Source organism: Podarcis melisellensis, assembly GCF_964234715.1.
Source record: "Podarcis melisellensis genome assembly, chromosome: 9".
Classification (NCBI taxonomy): Eukaryota; Metazoa; Chordata; class Lepidosauria; order Squamata; family Lacertidae; genus Podarcis; species Podarcis melisellensis.
In genome coordinates, this window is record NC_138541.1 from 1198360 (window position 1) to 1219394 (window position 21035).

The 21035-nt window shown below is 50.5% G+C and overlaps 1 protein-coding gene across 1 annotated transcript in view; it reads left to right on the plus strand.

The window, feature by feature from the left end:
- Positions 1–21035, plus strand: part of EXOC6B (exocyst complex component 6B) — a 213486-nt gene that overhangs the window by 165245 nt on the left and 27206 nt on the right. The window contains exon 20 of the mRNA XM_081924938.1: positions 2485–2558. Coding sequence (XP_081781064.1) covers positions 2485–2558 — 74 coding nt within the window. The remainder of the gene's footprint in view (positions 1–2484; positions 2559–21035) is intronic.

The window sequence follows — 21035 nt, forward strand, 5'->3', positions numbered from 1 at the left end:
GCTGACATGGCACAGGGATCCGATGGTTTCCTGGGCAATTTCCCGCTGGGCCGTTGGGCTGCTCTGTGCTAATTGTCCTGACACCTGACTGAGGGGGCTCAATGGAAGAACTGGCTGTGCCCTCCTGGGCCGGGTGGTGGCTGGAATTAAACAGCAGGTTTTGCACACTTGTGTTCTGACATCCAACTGGCAAGCTGCCTCCGAATATGACCTCTCTGGCTGTTCAAGTTGCTCGGAGAACTCTGTGTGGCAAGTGACTCCTAATAATAATAATAATAATAATAATAATAATAATAATAATAGACATCTGGTGCATCTTAAGAAAACCATCTCATCAGTCTGTGTCTTCTTGAGGCTAGGAGGTTGATCTCCATATGATGCCATGTTGTTGTTGTTGTTTAGTCATTTAGTCGTGTCTGCCTCTTCATGACCCCATGGACCAGAGCATGCCAGGCACTTCTGTTTTCCACTGCCTCCCGCAGTTTGGTCAAACTCATGCTGGTAGCTTTGAGAACACTGTCCAACCATCTCGTCCTCTGTCATCCCCTTCTCCTTGTGCCCTCCATCTTTCCCAACATCAGGGTCTTTTCCAGGGAGTATTCTCTTCTCATAAGGTGGCCAAAGTCTTGGAGCCTCAGCTTCAGGATCTGTCCTTCCAGTAAGCTCTCAGGGCTGATTTCCTTAAGTAAGGAGAGGTTTGATCTTCTTGCAGTCCATGGGACTCTCCAGAGTCTCCTCCAGCACCAGAATTCAAAAGCATCAATTCTTCGGCGATCAGCCTTCTTTATGGTCCAGCTCGCCCTTCCATACATCACTACTGGGAAAACCAGAGCTTGTATGCCATGTATGGAGTTGTAAATCAACCATGGCCCATGACGTCCATTCAGACTGCAGGGGAGCCAAGGAATCTGCCTGGCACAGGGTCCGAACCTTGGTCCATCTAGCTCAGTATTACAAGCACTGGCTGTGTTTTGAATAAAAGCCTAAGAACAAGTCTCCCTCTCGACCACACACCCAGCTTCCCAAGGCTTCATTTTCCATTCCTACCTTAGATTTTGTCCCGACGACAAATAAATCTCAACATGGGAAAGACGTCTGTTAATTAATTTTCAATGTGCATCTTGAGCGATCAAGAACTCCTCAACCTGGGTAGGAGTTCTGCCGTCATTTGCCAGGAACCTGCCCATGCTAAGTTTTGGGAGAGCCTAGAAGATGTTGCCTCTTGAGTGACACCCTTCAACGAGTCACTGGTGCCCAGTCTTCCCGGCCTTCCTGGAGGGTCCGGAGCGGCCTGCTGCATTGCTGAGGATGGCCCAGCTACTCTGATCATCCAGTCTTCACTTGGGGCACCCGTAAAGCAAAACACAATCGGAGAGATGCACCCCTGCAACGTTGCTGCTACACAACGTCTTGTGTAGAGCAGCTGCCTGAGGGGACCCAAGTCCTTGGACCAGCCTTGTGTGTTTCTCCAGCATCTTGGGTAGTGATGCTCTTCCTGAAGTCCTGGCCAGTTCCACCAACTAGCAGCATGTTAGGTGAACGGTTTAGGGAGATGAAATGTGAGTTCTCTTGTGATGTTCAGGGCCCTGACTTTCCTAGGAGGGAGATGCTTCTAGTTTACTCAATGAAGGCAAGAGGAGGTGGGATAGCCTTGCTTAACCTTCAGTATGTGAACTTAGCAAGGCAGCAAACAGATCTTCAGCATTCGTACTGTGTTGTTTGTGATGTGGTGTTTCAACAATTATGCACCACATTATGGATTTAGACCCGAAACTTTGAATTCAGGTGGCGCAGAAGAGAGAAGGATCTGAGGATCTTTCCCCTGTTGCCATGAGCTGCTCGTCCAATGGCCGCCTTCAGAATAAATGGCTGTTTCCTGCAATGGCAGCGGTGGTGGTTCTCCCCCACTTTCTGGTCCTTGTGCAATGATATGATATATCAGTTGGAGATGTTATTCTGTTCCAACGTAATTAATGGAGCAGCCTGGCTTATTTATTTTTGACAAATGTGCATAGATCACTGTGACAGGCATGAAATTAGAAAATTCCTTCAGTGCCCCCAAATATAAATAGCTTTCGGAACTGAAAAGGGTTTCACAGCTGAAGATTTTATTGTGTTGGGAGGAAAACTTTTTCCATTGACCCCCCCCCCCGTCCTCCCCTCCATTCCCCCAAACGCCTTTCTTCTTTGCAAATTGTTTGTCCATTCACAAAACAAATACTCTGGAGCCCAGTGAAGCTCATGGGAATAAATTTCAGGTCGAATTAGTACAGTTTCCTTGCTGTCAGGATGGTGGAATTAATGGTGTTTTGATGACACAAATTTTGAAGGGTGAACAAAAAGCTGGAAGGGAGGGAGACCTTGCTCCTTAGAAGTGCGGTCCTCCTCTCCCCCAGCCGCTGTTGTCTCCGCTGTCATCCGTCTGCCAATCTCCCTGTCCATGGTTAGTTAAAAGCGCTTTTTATCCTCTCTTCTTTCCCACAGAGTTTGCCAGATCCGGCCCAGTGCCTGGGTTCCAAGGGGACACACTGCAGTTGGCCTTCATCGACTTGAGACAAGTACGTCTTTGTGTTCTGGTGTTTTGTGCTCCTTTTAAGATGTGTGACTGAAGACCATCAGGTCTTAAGGGAAGGAGAAGGGGAAGGGAGGAGGGGCGGGGTTGGCGAGCCAGGCCGGAGACCTCTCGTTCCTCGCCGCCATCGCCAACGTCAACCCTCATGGACGTGGCCACCGGTTTCGTGGAGTTGCCTACGGCTCTCGCACCAACGGAAGCAGCGGGAGAGAGGTGGTGGCCCGGTGCAAGGTGTCACCGATAGCCCTTGGGGCCGTGGGTGGGTTGGGTTGGACTCTATCCCAGTGGAGGAAAGGTGGGCTTGGCCTGGGCCGCCTGGGTCCTGAGCAGCTGCTGCTCCTGCTGGCCTGACTTTTGTCTTTGCGCATAATGCCTGGCTAGAGGGATTTGCATTCCGCTGTGCGCAAGGAAGGGGTGTTTGTGTGTGCGTGCGCGCGTTTCGTTGGGGCGTCCTGGGGGAGGCGAATGTTCTTTCTCACAGGCGCTGCCTCCAGCCCCAAACTGTGCCGCTTCTGTTCCCGCTTCCGCCGGTGGCCAGAGGCTCCGCCCATTAGTGGGACCTCATTGTGGCAGCCTCGCCGATTGTGGTGGGCCATAGGGTGCCCCTGGGCTTTGGCAAGCGCAGATGCGGAGGAAAGAGGCCATTTTCCAGCAAAGTCATTTGTTACGGAGCGGGGGCGACACCCCGGTCTGCGTGGGGGGCGTGTGGGGTGGTGGCGGGGGCCTCGCTTCTGTCATCTGCTGGCAGTGAAGATGGATGGTGGTAGAGGAGAAAGTCTGAATGAAGTGAGATGCAATGACTGATGCCCTTTTTTCATCAAAACAATCTTTGTCCATTAAAAGACACCCCGCTTTGTCTCAGCTGCCACTATGATGCAGTGCCGTTTGTTTCTGAGGCTGACATGGGCTTACATTCCCAGTGGCATTCTCTGGACCATGGGGTGTTTCTGTAGCCCCCATCGGCTCTGCTCTCTTCCCAACCCTCCCTCCTTCCCTCCCCACAATCCCCTTCCCTGCCAAGTCGGCTTTCAGCCTCTCTACACCCCGAGGGATCAGGCCATCCCAGAACACCTTCCATCCTGGGATGTGCCGTGGTGCGGACTCATTTCCCCGCCGGAAGTTGCTGTTTTGCCTCGTTTGCAGACTCTCCACAAAGTGATCCCTAATGCTGTGGAAGAAAGAGAAGACCCCAGATTTGAGGCCGATTGTAAAAGCTGAGATTGCTCTGGTGACTTTGACCAGAAAGTTCTTCCTAATGTTTAGTCAGAATCTTCAAATGGCAAGGAAGGAGGTTATGACAATGTCAGGAAGTACTTTAAAGTTGGTGGACTCTCCTTCCTTCGAGGTTTTCAAGCAGAGGCTGAATGGCCATCTGTCAAGAGATTCTTGAGCTGGGATTCCTGCATTCCAGCGGTTGGGACAAGATGACCCTGGGAGCTGCCTTCCAATTCTATGATTCTGTGACTGCTCTGAGCTTGGACCATGAGCAGTGAGATGCTTCAAGGAAGGTTCTAAGAGGGCAGGAGAGACTCCTGTGATGTTCCACTGGGATCATAGTCAGCCCACTGTCTTGGAACAACGCAGTTTCATTCTCAGACTAAATCACCAGTGTTTCCAAGCGCTGTTCTGGTTTTGGTGTTTCGTTGCGCCAGAAATGACTTAGCTTAGTCCCGGTAGGCACATGACCCGGAAAAACTGTCTACGGACAAACACCGGCTACTTCGGCCTGTAAAGTGAGATGAGCGCCGCAACCCCAGAGTCGTCTGCGACTGGACTTAACTGTCAGCGGTCCTTTACCTTTTACCTGTCTCTCTGTGTAATCCTTTTGGAAAACTGCTCACAAATGGGCGCCTGCAGTCAGGATTTCAATGGTTTGGTTCTCAGGACCCCTCCTCGTGGCCTTGGTGTGCTTGATCCTTCCTTGCTCAGGGAAGGTCCTCCCGTTCTATACAAACCACTCTCCTTGCTCTCCAAAGGTGCCCGGTCTGACCCAGCCACCTTTGAGCAACAGATGCCCTACCCTGCAGCCCCCTGCCCTAGGCACGGTGGCAAGGCAGCAGTCGCAAAAAGCAAAGTTGCAAGAAGCCAAGTTATAGGGAACCAGGCAGAAGGCCTTCTTGGTGGTGGCACCCGCCCTGTGGAACACCCTCCCACCAGATGTCAAAGAGAACAACAACTTTTAGAAGACATCTGAAGGCAGCCCTATTTAGGAAAGCTTTTAATGTCTGATGCATTACTGTATTTTAATATTTTGTTGGAAGCTGCCCAGAGTGGCTGGGGTATTATTATTATTAATATTATTATTAATAATAATAAATTATAGAGGTAGAAAACTACAGGCTTCTGAATAGCTGCCTGGATCCCCTGCGTCTCCAGAGGACAGCAGCCTAGGTCTGCTCCAGAATTGGAGATGATGCTGTGTGGTCCAAAATGCCAGCGAGTAGCTTTGCTTATAAGAAAAGGAGGTCAATATACGTATCACAAAAGTGTTGCTTTCCCTCTCCTTCCCACTACACCCTGCTTAAACCGTATTCACAGAGACATATTTCAAGTCCAGATGCTTTGGAAAATAATTCCTAGGGCTGCTAGGAATGGGAGTCCACAACGTTTGGGAGGAAGGGCAGGGTATAAGTTTAATTGACAACAACAGCGTTTTGAAAACCGCTTAGAGATTTTGATGTCTTGCAGGTATTAGAGCCCTGTTAAATATGGTTTTGCGGGGGGGGGGGGATGAAAAGTAGCAGGCCAGCCCCCTTCACCATTCCCCACAGGGGGCTTGCCAGCCCCTCTGTTGCCCCAAGGACACCCAGGGACGGGGCGGGGTCTCTAGCGGTCGCTTTCGAGATGCTGTCTGCATTTATTCTGTACCATCTTTGTTCTGCAAAAGGGGCCTCAGTGAGGCTGATGGCTGAAATATTTTGGCACAGCCAGGAAATAAACTGCAGTTACATTTACTGGTATGGCTGCGTTCGCCCAGGCTACGATTATTTAATACTCGAGTCAATCGCAGCCAGTTTTAATACAGTGTCAGATTCCAGCCTCTGAGTAAGTCGGCTGGATCCTGCGAGAGCTTCTGCTGCATCAAGGCGATTTAGCTTCAGAGCTGCAACTTGACTCTGAATTGCTCTTCATTTTTTTTAGCATGTGAGCTGCGCTTTCCCCACGGGAAGGGCGAGTCTTCAGCCCCCTTGCTTCTGCTCCAGAACATTTGCCCAGGTGCCGTTGGTTCCCTTCCCAGGCCTTCAGCCAGTAGGGGGTGCTGTGGGAGTATCAACCAGCAGCCCCCCTTTTTTTTGCAAGGAAGAGGGTATATGTAACCTGCCGCTGGTCCAACTTGGCCTCGCAGCCAAAGGGGCTCAAGTTCCAGGTCTGAAAATTCACCCCCTTTCTTAATACCAAGTGCACGTTTTGAATTAAAACTGTCGGAGCTGTTGATTTGCTTATATTGAGGGATGTGTGCAACGTATTTGCACAATCGGATCCACAGCCCTAGGAACATTTCAACACTTGGCAAATGGCTCAGCAGGCAACCCCAGGAAACCTGTATCTGTTTGCGAGCCGATGAGCCTTGGTGTGTGTGTGTGTGAGAGAGAGAGAGAGAGAGGGGGGGGGGATAGCGGCACAGGCAGGTGTCAAGTTTTCTCGTGTCCCAGCAAAGGAAACCAAGCAGCAGCAGCAGTAGCAAAGCCCTTAGTTAAGAAACCCAGTTGTCACCGTCCCTCAGCAGACCAGATGGCAACGGCCAAGAAGTGGACTTTTGTGTGTGTGTGTTCTATTTGAGGTCCCTCCACTTTGGAGAAGTGGTGGCTTTTGCCAATGGCTTGGCCATTTCCAAGAGGACTGATGAATGGACTTTTGATTAATTCAGATTTAATGGATATAGCGAGGACTTGCTTTCCAGGAGAAATTTTGAAGTGTTTTAACAGCTGGAGCGTACATGGAGAAGCCATTTCTAATCCAGTTCAGGCACAAACCTCCCCTCAAAAGGCAGGACCCCAGTGGGCTCTGAAGAGACTCTGATAATGGCGCCTGACTGACGTTCAAGAGAAGAGCAGGAGGTCCAAGGGGCAGGAGGAGCCACCACACATAAGACCCTGTTCCTGCATCCTCCTGTTAAGGTGGTAATTGCGGGAGGTCCTGCAGCAGATCATGTACAAACACTTGATTGATATATTCATGGATCCACCTATATCCTATTTTTCCACCCCAAAGTGGGGTCTCTGAGCAACCAGCAAATTAAAACAAAACAAAACAAAACAAAACAAAACAAAACAAAAATCACTGAAAACAACAAATCACAAACAATAGAAGCTGAGGACACCATAATTTAATGGGAAAGAAGTTGGTGTTAATCTCTTTCTCTTTTCTGAAGCAGAACACAAGGTAAATCTGGAGGAGGAATCTGGAATGGGGGACCTTGCACAGAACTGAGCCCCTGCCCCTATCCGTTGTTTCATGAGAGTAGTCTTCATGGTTCAGGAGTGGGGATGGGATGGAGTCAAATGAGTCAGGTGGCCCTGTGGAAGTTCAGGATAAAATTTCTCTGCCCTGCTTGGGTTGCTGAACCCAGTGCTGAATATTGCAGCCACTTTCATTTCTCCTCTTAACCGGAAAAAAAACTAAATCTTGGAAGCTAGTCGCAATATCGAAATGGATCCAGATGTGTTTAATTTACATGCAGTCATTCTGACTGCTGATTTGGTTTTCCTTGGTTCAGAATTTGGATTTTGTTTTTTAAAAACATATATCTTCTGGCTCAGAGCCCGCATATGGGCTTCATCACACCTCTTACTCTTGCAAGCACACCTGACTTGTGGAGAAGCGACCCAGCTGTGGCCCTGTGCCTCGTCTTGAGCACTGGGGGGCAGGAGCAGCATCAAAACAGGCAGACCCTGGATCCGAAACCCAGGACCCCTCCCAGCCCCGGTGGTGCGAGCGAGAGAGTGCCAAGGGCTCCCTTTCAGCACGTCTGGCCTCCCTCATTAATGGGGCTGCTCTTGAGAATGTGCAGCCCCACATCCTGACAGGAGTTTGGGCGGCTGTGCCGCACGATGCTCTTGGGTCAGAGCTGTAACCCGAGGAAGGTAAAAAGAGACCCTGCTGGCCAGCTCCTTCCCTGGCGCTGCAGCCGGAGCCGTGGTGAATTTTTCATCAGGTCCTATCAGGGCGAGGAGGTGGTGTCTGTTACCCAAGAAGGGGCGTGTGTCTCTCGAATGTGTCACCTGGCCCGGAGGGATGCTTCTGTCAGGGACGGAGGAGAAATCCTTTTGGGAAGACGTGCAAGAGGCCCAGGCTGTGGCCCATGAAGTGTGTGTGTGTGTAGGGGCCCAAAGAAACGAAGAAGAGGCGTCATAGGATTGTGGAAGGCATCTTCTTCTGCCTGAATTCGAAAACACCACATTCCTCGCCTCGTTTCTCTTGACTTCCTCTTCCCTTTCCTTGCTGGCTTTCCTTCCTTCCATCTTTTGTCCCACCTGTAGCCGTACTTCGAAGCGTTGTGTTGAACTGTGGAGCCCCACGCTGAAGACAAGGCTCGCCCCCTGGGGTCTTCCTGCGACCCCCTAGGCCAGGGGTTCCCAAAGTGGGCAGTGGGATGACACACCTGGGGGCACTAGGAGCCAAGGGGGTGGCAAACGTGGCGCTGGCAGTGTAACAGACTACCAGACTTTGAAAAGCTGCTGTCGCTGGATCAAGTTTGTGAATTTTGTAGAATTAATTCAACTACATAGTTTTAACTGAGTTTTGAATGTATGTACAGTTCGAAAGAGTGAGGCTCCGTGATGGCAATTGCATCCGACAGCAGAGCACACCCCTCAGTGGGCAAGACAGCTTCTTGGGGATTGTGTTTCTCCTGCATCTGATCGCCCCTGGTTTTTACGTGAGTCAGCACATCAGATCTCATCAGTCTTTATTCCAGGGGCGAGATCAGGGAGCTTAAGGTTTTGAGGGTGGCTTGGCAGGACCAGCCCAAGATGCTTTGCTGCCTGAGGCAAAGGACAGGATTCGCTCCCCCCCCCCCCCGTATCCCATGCGCATGGGTAGAGCTGGGCAGCCTGGCGGTTGAGCTCCCTCCGCTGCTGGTTGTGGGGCGCTGTGCCCGCCACCTCACCCGAGGGCAGCGAGGTCGCTGAGGGGATGCGAGGCAGGTTGCTCAGTGCACACAGGACTGTCTGTCCCCAAATGCCTGCTTCCTACAGACACACACGGCCTCACACTGTCTAACGGCAGGGCCGGCCCCATGGCTTAGGCTGTTTCGCAGGACCACACTAGATGAGCCAGTGCAGCCAAGCTGCGTCTGCCCAATTCGCAGCAGTGGGGCAGCCTATTCTTTTCCCAATTATAATGATTTAGGAAGAAAAGAAAAAGAATGCAAAACAGAAATGCAGAAAGAAACGTCTACAAATTTGAGTAAGAAATAGAACAAGACCATTCATCGGCAGCATTAATTATCTGATGAAATCTGGAACTTCTATCAATTGCATCGTTCATTTCTGCTAAATAAAGACATTTAAATAGCCAGGGAAAGGGAGATCTCCAGATTTTTTTTGTTTTGCAGAATTCATTAAATCCACTAGGAGGGAAAGCATAAAATGTTAGGCACGCCATCTTCCAATACACACGGAGCCTCACTCTTCCTTTTTTTTAAGAAATCATTTTTATTTGGTTTTACACAGTGCTTTTTCCTGGGAGGGGGGATGCAGGGGTACATTTTATGAATCTAAGTTTGGACTAATTGAGGGGAAGTATGAGTGGGAAAATGAGAGTACCCCTAAATATTTTTTTAGAAAAAAACCCCACTGATTTTACAAATACAAAGTTATAAAAATCCAAAAAATATAACAATATACAGTGGTACCTTGGGTTACAGACGCTTCAGGTTACAGACGCTTCAGGTTACAGACTCTGCTAACCCAGAAATAGTACCTCGGGTTAAGAACTTTGCTTCAGGATGAGAACAGAAGTCGTGCTCCGGTGGTGCAGCAGCAGTGGGAGGCCCCATTAGCTAAAGTGGTACCTCAGGGGAAGAACAGTTTCAGGTTAAAAACGGACCTCCAGAACGAATTAAGTTCTTAACCCGAGGTACCACTGTACAGAGATTCCTCCAAATTTCAGGACTTCCCCTCACCCCCTCCATGGGGTCCCATTTTGAACATTTACAACTGCATATTCTTCTATACTCTAACTTTTATATCAATCCATGTTGTCCATGGTATTTGTTACACTTCGAGTGAAATCAACATCCTGCCCATGTTTCCATCTGCTTGCAGAAGTTTCGTTGTGGCAAGCCTGCATCTCTGCCCATTTGCAGCGTGGAAGGGGAATACTCTGGTACCTCTAGTTACAAACTTAATTCGTTCCGGAGGTCCGTTCTTAACCTGAGCCTGTTCTTAACTAGAGGCGTGCTTTCGCTAATGGGGCCTCTTCCTGCCGCTGCGCCGCAGGCACACGATTTCCATTCTCATCCTGGGGCAAAGTTCTCAACTCGAGGTAACTCTTCCAGGTTAGCAGAGTTTGTAACCTGAAGCGTTTGTAACCTGAGGCGTTTGTAACTCGAGGTACCACTGTACAGGGGAAAGCAACAAAGCCTGGTCAGCTTTGCTATTATAGGATCCTGTCTGCGGCTGCGAAAAACCCCAAAGCAACCCTGAGTGGAGCCCTAGCAATCAGCTGCTGCCCTCTCCCCTTTGGCGGGGTGGATACAGGAGCTGAGCAGGGGGGATACGCTGCAGGAAGGGCAAGGACAGGACAGCACACGAATCCGATTTTTTGGAGTAGCTCAACTCCATGCGTGAAAGTGGTGAGTTGCGCATGAACAGCCCTTTCTCTCCCACTCCCAAGCTCTCTGTGGCTTTGCAAGTGGGTTGCTGAGGGGAACGGCCCTGTTGCCATCTAACACCCCAGTGGTCAGTGGATGGGCTCCCCGATTCACTCAGTTGCTCTCTGCTTCTCTTGAAGGTCCTCCGCGTAGGGGCACCGTGGGTCCTGAGGGCAGGCAGAAGCACACCCCCGCTGGGCTGTCATAGACACCTGCAGCATCAGGACCAGCTGGGAGGGAGAGCAGCATCAGGAGGCAGCAGCTGAGATGGTTAAAGCAGCGTTGGAGTTGAGGCGGTGGGTTGAGTCAAGTCAGGCACCTGCCACAGAGCAGATGGCAATAAGTATCCAGACAAACCCCTGTGTTGCAACGAGAACGTCAGCAATGTTTAGGCAACACGATGACCATATACCTACGTAATAGACAATCTTTATAGAATTCCTTCAAACAATAACAAGTTCAAAATGAAGTCTTTCATCTCAAAGTCTCTGAAAATCTTCAAATGAAGCGAGATACCAAACTTCGTACGATGAAAGACAAGCTGTGAGGCTTTGTGTATTCGGCAAACATAATGTCCAACACTGAACAGGAATTCTGAATATTGACAACTGTTTTGTAGAATTCTTCATCAGCGTGGTGGGAGGATATAGAATTGCTTCATGAACTGAAAATAAAATTTTACAGACGATGACCTGCATGGCAAGTTTGGTACCTCGCTTCATTTAAAGATTTTTGTGTTGCCTAAGCATTGTTGACAGAGCAGATGGCGGCAGAGAGAGGGACATTGAGGAACCAGCAGGCTGAGCAGGAAGTGCTACCCCGAGACCAAAGAGAGAGGAGCTTTCTTGCAGGTGGGATGCTGCTCCTGTCTTGTAACCCTCCCTGGGCCCTGCTGGTGAAGGGCAGGTCGGAGTTTAACAACAGTTGAGATGATGTTGATGGAGATAACCCTCAGGTCCTTGCAGTTGCATCAGGGATGAGCATCTCCCATCAGGCCCCTTGCTCAACGTTTGATTTTGTCAGCTTGTGTCACTGTGATATCATTTTAACATGGAAGGTGATGGGCTGCTTGTTCCCTGCTGTGAGGCTGGCGTGCTCTTTCTCTTTCCTCCAAACCCTTTTCCTGCCGTTTGTGCTTGACTCATTCATTCATTCAGTATGCCACCCTTCATCTACAGATCTCAGGGCAGTGTCAAAACACAAAATGCACAATATATACAAAAATAAAATGAGACAGTAATCCCTTCCCTACACCCCATCCCACAAACCCATTTAAAAGGGTATAGGATCACTCCCATCCTTGTCTTGGAAGCAGAGTTTAATTTTTCAGCTTCCAAATTCCAAACATGAGGGGTGCTAAAAAGTTGTAACGTGACTTGACTTGGGAAATCAAAAGATACTTTGGTCAAATTAATATAATTTAGTTTTGATTGGTAAGTAAAATGTGTGTAAAATTGCATAGAAATCGTTTAAAAGGATTGCCAATGACTTGCAGTTATATTATATATGGTTATTCCTATTATTTATTTAGCATTACCTGACATTTTCAGAAGGTAAAATTAACATTCTTTGGTTTTCTGAAAGCAGTTCATGTGCCTCTCCATCAAACGTAGACGTATCAAGCTAGATGTTGTGCAATCACAAATAAGCAGATTTTGATTCCCCACACCAAAAACATATTTTAAGCCCCTCAGTGAAGATATATGTGAAAATTAGGTTTTGCTCCCTAAAATGGCATGTCCTCCTGGCCATAGCCTTGCATGTTGGTGCCCTATATCAGACGGGGTAGTATTGGCTGCCATTATTTTGTCCTCTGAGCCAAGTCCTTAGAGGAAGATTGACATAGTGCTTGAAGACTAGACCACGGGTCACCCAGGGTAGCTGGGGAAGCCCAGCCAGATGGGCGGGGTATAAATTATTATTATTATTATTATTATTATTATTATTATTATTATTAGTTCTGGAAAATGGGGCCGTTCAACTGAGTTGCAAAAGAAGGCTACCTACGCAACGCGTGTGGACATTCAAAGGGTCTACAGCAGACCCGCTCACCAGCTTTCTCCTGGATCTGATATATATATTTGTTTGTTTGCCGGATGCCTCAGCTGCTCAGCTGACTCGTGGCATGATGCAATTTTTCCATTCCTTGGTGCTTGGCACCATCACACTGTGCGTGGGCGCCCACATGCGTAAGTCCAGGTGGGCAAAAGCCACCGCCTGCATGTGCTGCCTTTGAGCTTCCAATGGTCTCTGTCTTGCCGCAGTGGGGGTGCCAGATGTTGGCTTCGAAGGTGGGCTCTCGGGCCTGATCCTGACCAAGCAGCCCTTCTGCCCTCGCCATGAGAGCCGCTTTGAATTCACCTTGTGCTGATCTCCACTGCAAGGTGCACCTGGGTCTACTTGTCGTGGGCAAACATGCGCCCACCCTCTGCCCACGCCCACCCAGTGTCAAGGTGCCCACTTTGTGTCCTTTGCCATTCTTCCGGTTTAGCATAGGAGTGCTGAGCACCAGGTCACAGAAAGCCATGTTCTGGAGACGCCTTGGGCTGAGTTTATGCTGCCACGAATTCCTCCTCGTAAGGGCAGCCTGACAAGGCGAGTTTTACGCGGGAATCAGCAGCATGTAAATTTCCAGAGGCCGGCATGCGCCGGTGTGGCTCCTTCCGCAGGCAGCTTTGGAGAGAGCCATTTGTCAGGTGGGTGCTTTGCAGTTCCAGGGAAACGTCTCTGCTCACCTTAAAAGCTCCTGTGTGTTTTATGGGAGGTTCGCTGTTTAAGGCTGTCATTTAGTTCTGGGCAACCTTTGTTTTTTTAACGTGAATTGTTACTTTGAACTCTGCTTGGCCTTTCAGTTTTGCTGACAGAAATTTACTCCGCAGATGTAAAAAAAATTAAGTAGGTAAGGTCACTGGGAGTTGAAGCAAGCCGCTTGTGTGTGTGTTTGAGAATGAAGTTATAATTAACCCACTGGTAGTGGAAGTGTTAGCCTGAACCCTGCCTGGTCCCTTGGCACTCTGGCTGAACCTTCCTCTCCTGAGCGTGGCACGACCCCAAACAGGTGGAAATCAGAGGCTGAAATCTGGGACCAATTTCACACGGAGAAAGGAGCTTACTGGCCGCTTAGAGCAGATTAGCTCTCCGTGCCAGCGAGGAGAGGAATTTAATTGAGCAGTGCTAATCGGCAAATACAAAGTGGCCTTTGGCTCGTGCCATCCAGCGATACGAGGCACAGCAATTTGTTAAAAGCCGCAGAGAAAATTACTCCCCTTGACCAGTTGCGGAATTGATTTCCGACGTCGGCACGGGGGGGGGGGGAGAGGAGGAGAGGGGAGGTTCTTGCGGTGACCCAATAAGATTATGGAGAGCTGAAAATAGCACTTAATCTCCCTGTGGTTTGGATGCAGCTGTAATTACTCCACGAGGGCTGCGAGGTGTTGCCTGAACTCCACACTTCCTCCAGACGTGCGGGTTGAACTTGGCTGAATCTTGGTGAAATCCCACTTGGTGGAACTGAGCAAGGCGACAGCCGAGAAATGGGTTTGCAGGGGCATCCTGGGTGCGGTTCAGGGTGCAACACTCTACCCCCACTAAAAAACGACTCTCTTTTTCGGGGTTCTTTTTTAAACGCCTCTTTGTAAAAGGTTAGAGAAACGTTCACAAGCAGGGAGCAGGAGCCAAAGTGACTGGGCCAATACTTTCTAACCCCAGTCCAGCCACGTATCACCAGCTCATCTTTTGGGATACAGACCCAAATTCCCTGCCCATCAGGAGCAAAGGAACATGGAAATGTCAGGTGCTCCACCTTCTACCGAGTCAGACGCTGTTCCATTTAGCTCAGTATCGCCTACACTGACTGGCAGCAGTGGTTCTTCAGGTTAGCTCTGCTGGGAATCAAACTTTGGACTATCTGCATGCAAACCATGCTCTCTGCCAGTGAACCAGTGCCCATCCTCTGATTGCACAGGCACCTGCGCCGACAGTTGCTGTGGTTGATTCCTTCTGCATTATTCCCATTCGGATGTGCCTTCAGACCCGCATTCAGCTGCAGTTAGCTCCCCCGTTCTGGAATTCCATCATCTCACAAAGTTTCTTGGAACGGCACTGTTTTTAGATGCTCCCACGAAGCAGCTGTGCATGATAGGTGACTTAGACACCAGCAGCCCTCCGTTGCGCTGCACACTCCATGGGGCGGCCGCCCGTGCTTTTGGTTGTGAGTCATTTTGTTTGTATGCCACCTTTCCATTGTTCCAGCCATGCTCAAGGCAGCTTACAAACATGAAAAAAAGCAATTACAAACATAACAAGAGTAGTCCTGAACAATAAATACAGCATCAAACAATTTCCTCATAAATCATAACACATCATAGAATCATAGAATCATAGAGTTGGAAGAGACCACAAGGGCCATCGAGTCCAACCCCCTGCCAAGCAGGAAACACCATCAGAGCACTCCTGACATATGGTTGTCAAGCCTCTGCTTAAAGACCTCCAAAGAAGGAGACTCCACCACACTCCTTGGCAGCAAATTCCACTGTCAAACAGCTCTTACTGTCAGGAAGTTCTTCCTAATGTTTAGGTGGAATCTTCTTTCTTGTAGTTTGGATCCATTGCTCCGTGTCCGCTTCTCTGGAGCAGTAGAAACCAACCTTTCTCCCTCCTCTATGTGACATCCTTTTATATATTTGAACATGGCTATCATATCACCCCTTAACCTCCTCTTCTCCAGGCTAAACATGCCCAGCTCCCTTAGCCGTTCCTCATAAGGCATCGTTTCCAGGCCTTTGACCATTTTGGTTGCCCTCCTCTGGACACGTTCCAGTTTGTCAGTGTCCTTCTTGAACTGTGGTGCCCAGAACTGGACATAGTAAACAAGAACAAAAACAAAGATACAAACAATATCAAAAACAGCAAGAAGCCCAAGAGTCTATTCTGGAGCCTCGGCTTTTGTAGCTGGAGTCAGTCAGGGCCTCTCAGGCCAGCAAGGCAGGGAGCAGATCTTCCGGGACTCACAGCCAAGATGGTCTCTCATCTGCTATCCAGGTCCAGAGACAGCCATGTTCTGCCACGTTGTGTGTGATCCTGACAGGGACCGGGCAGAGCCCTGTGCTGCTGGTGGCACAGCCTTGGCAGCCGGCAGAGCTGCATCCTGTACCAGTTGGCTTTATGACAGACAACCAGTGATTAGAGAAATGCAGCGCAAGGTCAGACTTGTACAGGCGGAAGCTCTAAAGGCGAAGTGACGGGATACTGTCCTCAAGGGTTCAGAACAGGTTCCTCTGTATCTCTGCCCAATGTGATCATTGCAGCAGCCCGGTGAGCTAGAATAGGTTCAGCAAAATAAGCTCCCCACCACAGAAACCTATTATAGAATCACAGAATGGCAGAGTTGGAAGAGATCATGGGAGTCATCCAGGACAGATGTCCATCCAAGCTCAGCTTAAAAACCTCCGAGGAAGGAGAGTCCACCAGCTTCCAAGGGAGTCCATTCCACCTAGCAAAAGTATCATGTCTGAACCTCTATCCTGCGTGTCTAGAGGTTGAATGGCCATCTGTCATGGATGCTTTCATTGAGATCCCTGCATTGCAGGGGGTTGGACTAGATGACCCTGGAGATCCCTTCAAACTCTTAAGATTCTGTGCTTCCAGACACAGAATTCTGCCCGCTGTGCTGTCTTGGCCATTGTACTGAAGCCAGGGAGCGTCCCCTTAAATCTACTATCCCTGTGGAATTGAGCAAGTCTGTAAGTGGAGCAGGGTGCATTGGAATTAATTTTTCCTGGTCTAGGTGTAATCCTGAACTTGCCTCTATAACGTTCGGATCCCTGGTTAATAGAGAGAATCCCCTTTGAGTTGTTTTCTGGCCTGTATAGGGTACCTTTCAGCTAGTGGCACATCTTCCTGCCTCACCCACTGGCAACAGCAATGTTCTTTTGATTGCCAGGGACCTTAGAGTGAAGCAGAGCAGTAAGGTAAAGGTAAAGGGACCCCTGACCATTAGGTCCAGTCGTGACCGACTCTGGGGTTGTGGTGCTCATCTTGCTTTACTGGCTAAGGGAGCTGGCGTACAGCTTCTGGGTCATGTGGCCAGCAGGACTAAGCCACTTCTGGCGAACCAGAGCAGCGCACGAAAACGCCGTTTACTTTCCTGCTGAAGCGGTACCTATTTATCTACTTACACTTTGATGTGCTTTCGAATTGCTAGGTTGGCAGGAGCAAGGACTGAGCAACAGGAGCTCACCCCGTCACGGGGATTTGAACTGCCGACCTTCTGATCAGCAAGTCCTAGGCTCCGTGGTTTAACCCACAGCGCCACCCACCTCCCTTTTTGAAGCAGAACAGTAGGAATCTCAAATAGCTATGACTTCTGGCCGGCCACAGGCTCAACAGCAGCAAAAGCAGCAGCAGCAGCAATGCACCCCATATCTCTGAGACCACCTGAAACAACAGACGTCCGATTCTCTCCAGGGAATGAACTTCTTCCCAAGTTTAAATTTGCCCTTCTCTCAGTATGTGGGTTCATCTCACCCCAGGACCCCAGTCTTGGGGCCATGGTGCTACTTGCATCGCTCCCGAATCCAAAGGCCTCCCTCTGAGCCGCAGCTAATCAGGCCCTTTGCTAAGACCCTGACCGGTTGAGTTGCTGGCGCAGCTCCAGCTGGGCAACGCCCTTTCCTCCGGGGACACGCCTTGCCCCAGGGGGGACTATCAGAGCAGGAGAAGAGAGCAAGTGGAGCTTGGCTAACAGGGGCTGTCATCCCATTAGCACTGGGACGGGGCGGGGGTGGGGTGGGGTGGGGAGGAGTGGCCGGCGCATTAGTGCGCAAGGCTGCCACCGAGTGCGGAGCCCTGTCTGTTTAGATTACAGGGAGGGGCGAGCCGCGGAGGACCAGGAAATTGCTGCTTGCAAGGTGGAGAAAGTTGATGAGCTGAGCGCTGCCGCCGCCGATAACCAAGGCGGCCGGAGGAAGGGTGAACTCTGGGCGACCCGCTGCTATGCTGGCTGACCCTGCCGCACTTAACAGCCAGAAACAAACCAGGTGGATTCACTTTCTTCAGCTGCTGATAAGGGAGCAGGGGCAACACCACACCCTGACCTGCACCTGACCCCCCTCCTTTCCTGCTCTCCCTGAACTCGGCTGCGGCTGGCGATAAAACAGAAAGAAAAGGCCCTGATAACAGGACCGCAGACTTCGCTGGGCGGCTGTATCTCGCTCCGTGTGTGCATAAGGGTGCAGCGGGGAGGGGGCCCAAAGAGGAGAGCCCCTGCGCAGAGCGCCCAGGCCACAAGCTCCCCCTTTGGCAGCCTGGAGGAAAGCCGTCTCGGCCTTGAACCCCAGAGCGGGCGGAAAAGCGAGTCGCTCTGGGCTGCCAGGAGAGGGAGCGCGATGTGGAACCAGAACCTGAATTTCACCTTCCTGCCATGGAATCCCAACCTGAAGCCTGTGGGTGGGGAGTGTGCAAGGGCCAGGCCAAAGGAATGGCATGCATGCCTCCCATGGGCAATTCCTTGTTTTTGGGTTGTTGTTCAATGGACTTGCTTCTGCCTGTGTCAAGAAAGCTGAATCAAGTATTGGTGGTTGGGTCAGTCATTTGGGGGACAATGGGATTCCATCTCCCAGAGGACACCTCTCTCCTCCCAACACCTCCTGGAACACAGCCTGGCCCTCCTTTGCTGGGGTCATAGATTTAGAGAGTTGTACAGCTGGAAGGGACCCAAGGGTCATCTAGTCCAACCAACAATGCAGGATCCCAACTAAAGCATCCCTGACGGATGGCCACCCAACCTCTGCTTAAAAACCTCCAAGGGAAGAGAGTCCACCAACTTCCTGAGGGGTCCCTTCTGCTGTCAGTGGTGTCTTAGCCAGGCAAGCTAGGAATGCCATTTCTACTTGTTTTGGTTCCTGAGCCGCCTAGCTTGGATTCCTGCCATGTGCTTGAGATGTAGGGCTGCCCTTGAAGGATCCTTGGAACCTTGGCCTCAGGCAGAATTCCATGTTCCGCCCAAGAAGGCAGGGCCACAGCGAGTGCGTCTTCCTCTGGTCTCAGAGGAAGGTCTCTGGGATTATCCTTCTGCGTAAAGCCCTACCCCACCGAGCCCCATCCTGGCACCCTCCAGATGTTTCAGGTGACAATTCCTACCAGCCCCACCCAGTTGTTGCCTGAAACATCTGAAGGGCTCCAGGTTGTCCTGGGTTCCCCAATACTGAGCAGGCCAGGCGTAGCGTAAGGAAAGTCCTCTCATTTCTCCCTGTCCCTAGAAATCAGCAGCTGCAGCATTATGTATGACTTACTGTGTTTCAATCCCACCTTTTTCTCCCAGAGCTCAAGGTGGTCCATGTGGTTCTCCTCCAGCTCCTCATCTGATTCCCACAACATCCCTGTGAGGGAGCTTAGGCGGAGAGGCAGTGACTGGTCCAAGGTCACCCCCATGAGCTTCACGGCCGCGTGGGGATTTGAACCAGTCTGACCCTAGTCTGTTCCTTCTCAGAAGAGAAAGGTGCTTGTGGGTGGGTGTTGAGGCTGAGTCGTTCTCCGTGGTGCCCAGAGAGAGCTGCCTGGCAACCTCACGGCATGAAAGCATTTTCAGATGTGTGTCCTGCTTCTTGACTTCTATCCTCCAAGTGGTTTACAAAATTAACACCACAGATGGGCTCCAGCTCTCTTACCTGGAGCCTCCAAAAGCTGGGGGCCTTCAAAGCATGGACTCCTCATCTGGAAGGACTTCTCCTTCAGGTTGAAGGCCCTGCTGAGTCCCTGCTCTCTTCCCGAGACCTTATCTCATCCAGGCTGCAGCTGCATCTTTATGTCTTGATAGCTCTTGAACATGGGTAGGCAAACTTAGGCCGGGGGCCGGATCCAGCCCAATTCCCTTCTAAATCTGGCCCGTGGACGGTCCAGGAATCACATGTTTTTACATGAGTAGAATGTGTCCTTTTATTTAAAATGCATCTCTGGGTTATTTGTGGGGCATAGGAGTTTATTCATTTCCCCCCTTCAAAATATGGTCCGGCCCCCCACATGGTCTGAGGAACAGTGGACCGGTCCCCTGCTGAAAAAGTTTGCCAACCCCTATCTTGAAGCTAAAGTTGTGGGGAGATAGAGGAAGTTTCCTGTCATGTGTTGAGAGGTCACCCCCCCCCCCGACAGAGGAGCTGCTCAGACAGGATCCTAAGACCATAACATGAGAAGAGCCCAGCTGGATCTGGCCAGTGGTCCATCCAGCATCCTCTTCTCACAGTGGCCAAACAGATGCCCATTCTGGGATGCCTGCCAGCAGGATCTGAGCACAAGGGTCCTCTCCCCGTCTGTGGTTTCCAGCATGTGGTCTTCAGAAACATTGCTGTCTCCGAATGTGGAGGCAGAGCAGAGCCATCCTGGCCAGTGGCCTTGGAGAGTCCACTCCTCCTCCTCTGTGTATTTGTCTCATCATCTTTTAGAGCCATCCAAGGTGGTGGCCACCCCAGCCTCCTGGTGGGAGGGAGTTCCGTAGTTCAATGATTTACCGAATCTCCCAACGTTCAGCTTCATTGGATGTCCATGATTCCAGAGGAGCTTTTGCTGGGGGCCATTTAGCTCCTCTCCTGGGAAGCCCGCCCTCAGGAATGGGAAGCTCCGTTTCTTGAGGTTTCCCAGCAGCTTTCGCAGAAGCTCTGTCAGTGGAGCAAGAGGCTTCTCTGGTCAGAGGGGCTGCCCTTGTTGGCCTGACGCTCTTCTCCCCGTCTGTCTTGCAAAGTCTCCACGTTTGCCCTCGATAAGCTGAAAGTGGGTCAGGCTATTGATTTGCTGCTGCTGTTATTGCTGTAAATTGATCTTCACTTTGTGTTCCTTCTCAGAACAAGTTTATTCGAGGCCATTAAAGCTCCTCTCTCTCTTCTTCCCCACCCCAGCCGTTGCCTTTCCACTCTGGGCTCTGTTTCTGTCGCGCTTTTCAGATTCTTGCTCTTTGTCTCTCCCTTTGGGTCCCTTCCTTGTACTCCCAATGCCTGCTCCTGCCATGAGGGTCTTTCCTATGCCTGGAAGAGCCATAGCACCCCAACCCCCAGGTCCTGCCACCAGCTCTCATTCTAGCTGGACCTCCAATGGATTCAAACGGCAAAAAGGGAGATCCCAGCTAAAGGTTAGGAAGAGCTTTCTGACAGTAAGAGCTGCCCAGCAGTGGAAGGGACTCCTTTGAGAGGTGGTGAGTGCCCCTTCCTTGGAGGTATCCAAACAGAGGTTGGATAGCCATCGGTCAGGGATCCTTTCGCTTTGATAGCTGCATTGCAGGGCATTGGACAAGGTGACCCCTGGAGGCCCAACTCCGCAATGCCGGTTCTGGGATTCTAAGTTGGCCTTCCAATGGGGCGTGCCCAGCGGGGATATTGGACAGATAAGGAAAAGAGTACCATTAAACCTCCAGATCTTTGAAAACGTGGGATAGATGCTGAGCCAGGAGAGTCATTTCTTCTTGTTCTCCTGTCTTCATAAGCTCATCGGGTTGAGTTGAATAAGTCTAAAGCTTTGCGGATGAGATGAGCTTTTGGAAGATAAAGGTAAAGGGACCCTGACCATTAGGTCCAGTCATGGCCGACTCTGGGGTTGCGCTGCTCATCTCGCTTTACTGGCCGAGGGAGCCGGTGTACAGCTTCCGGGTCATGTGGCCAGCAT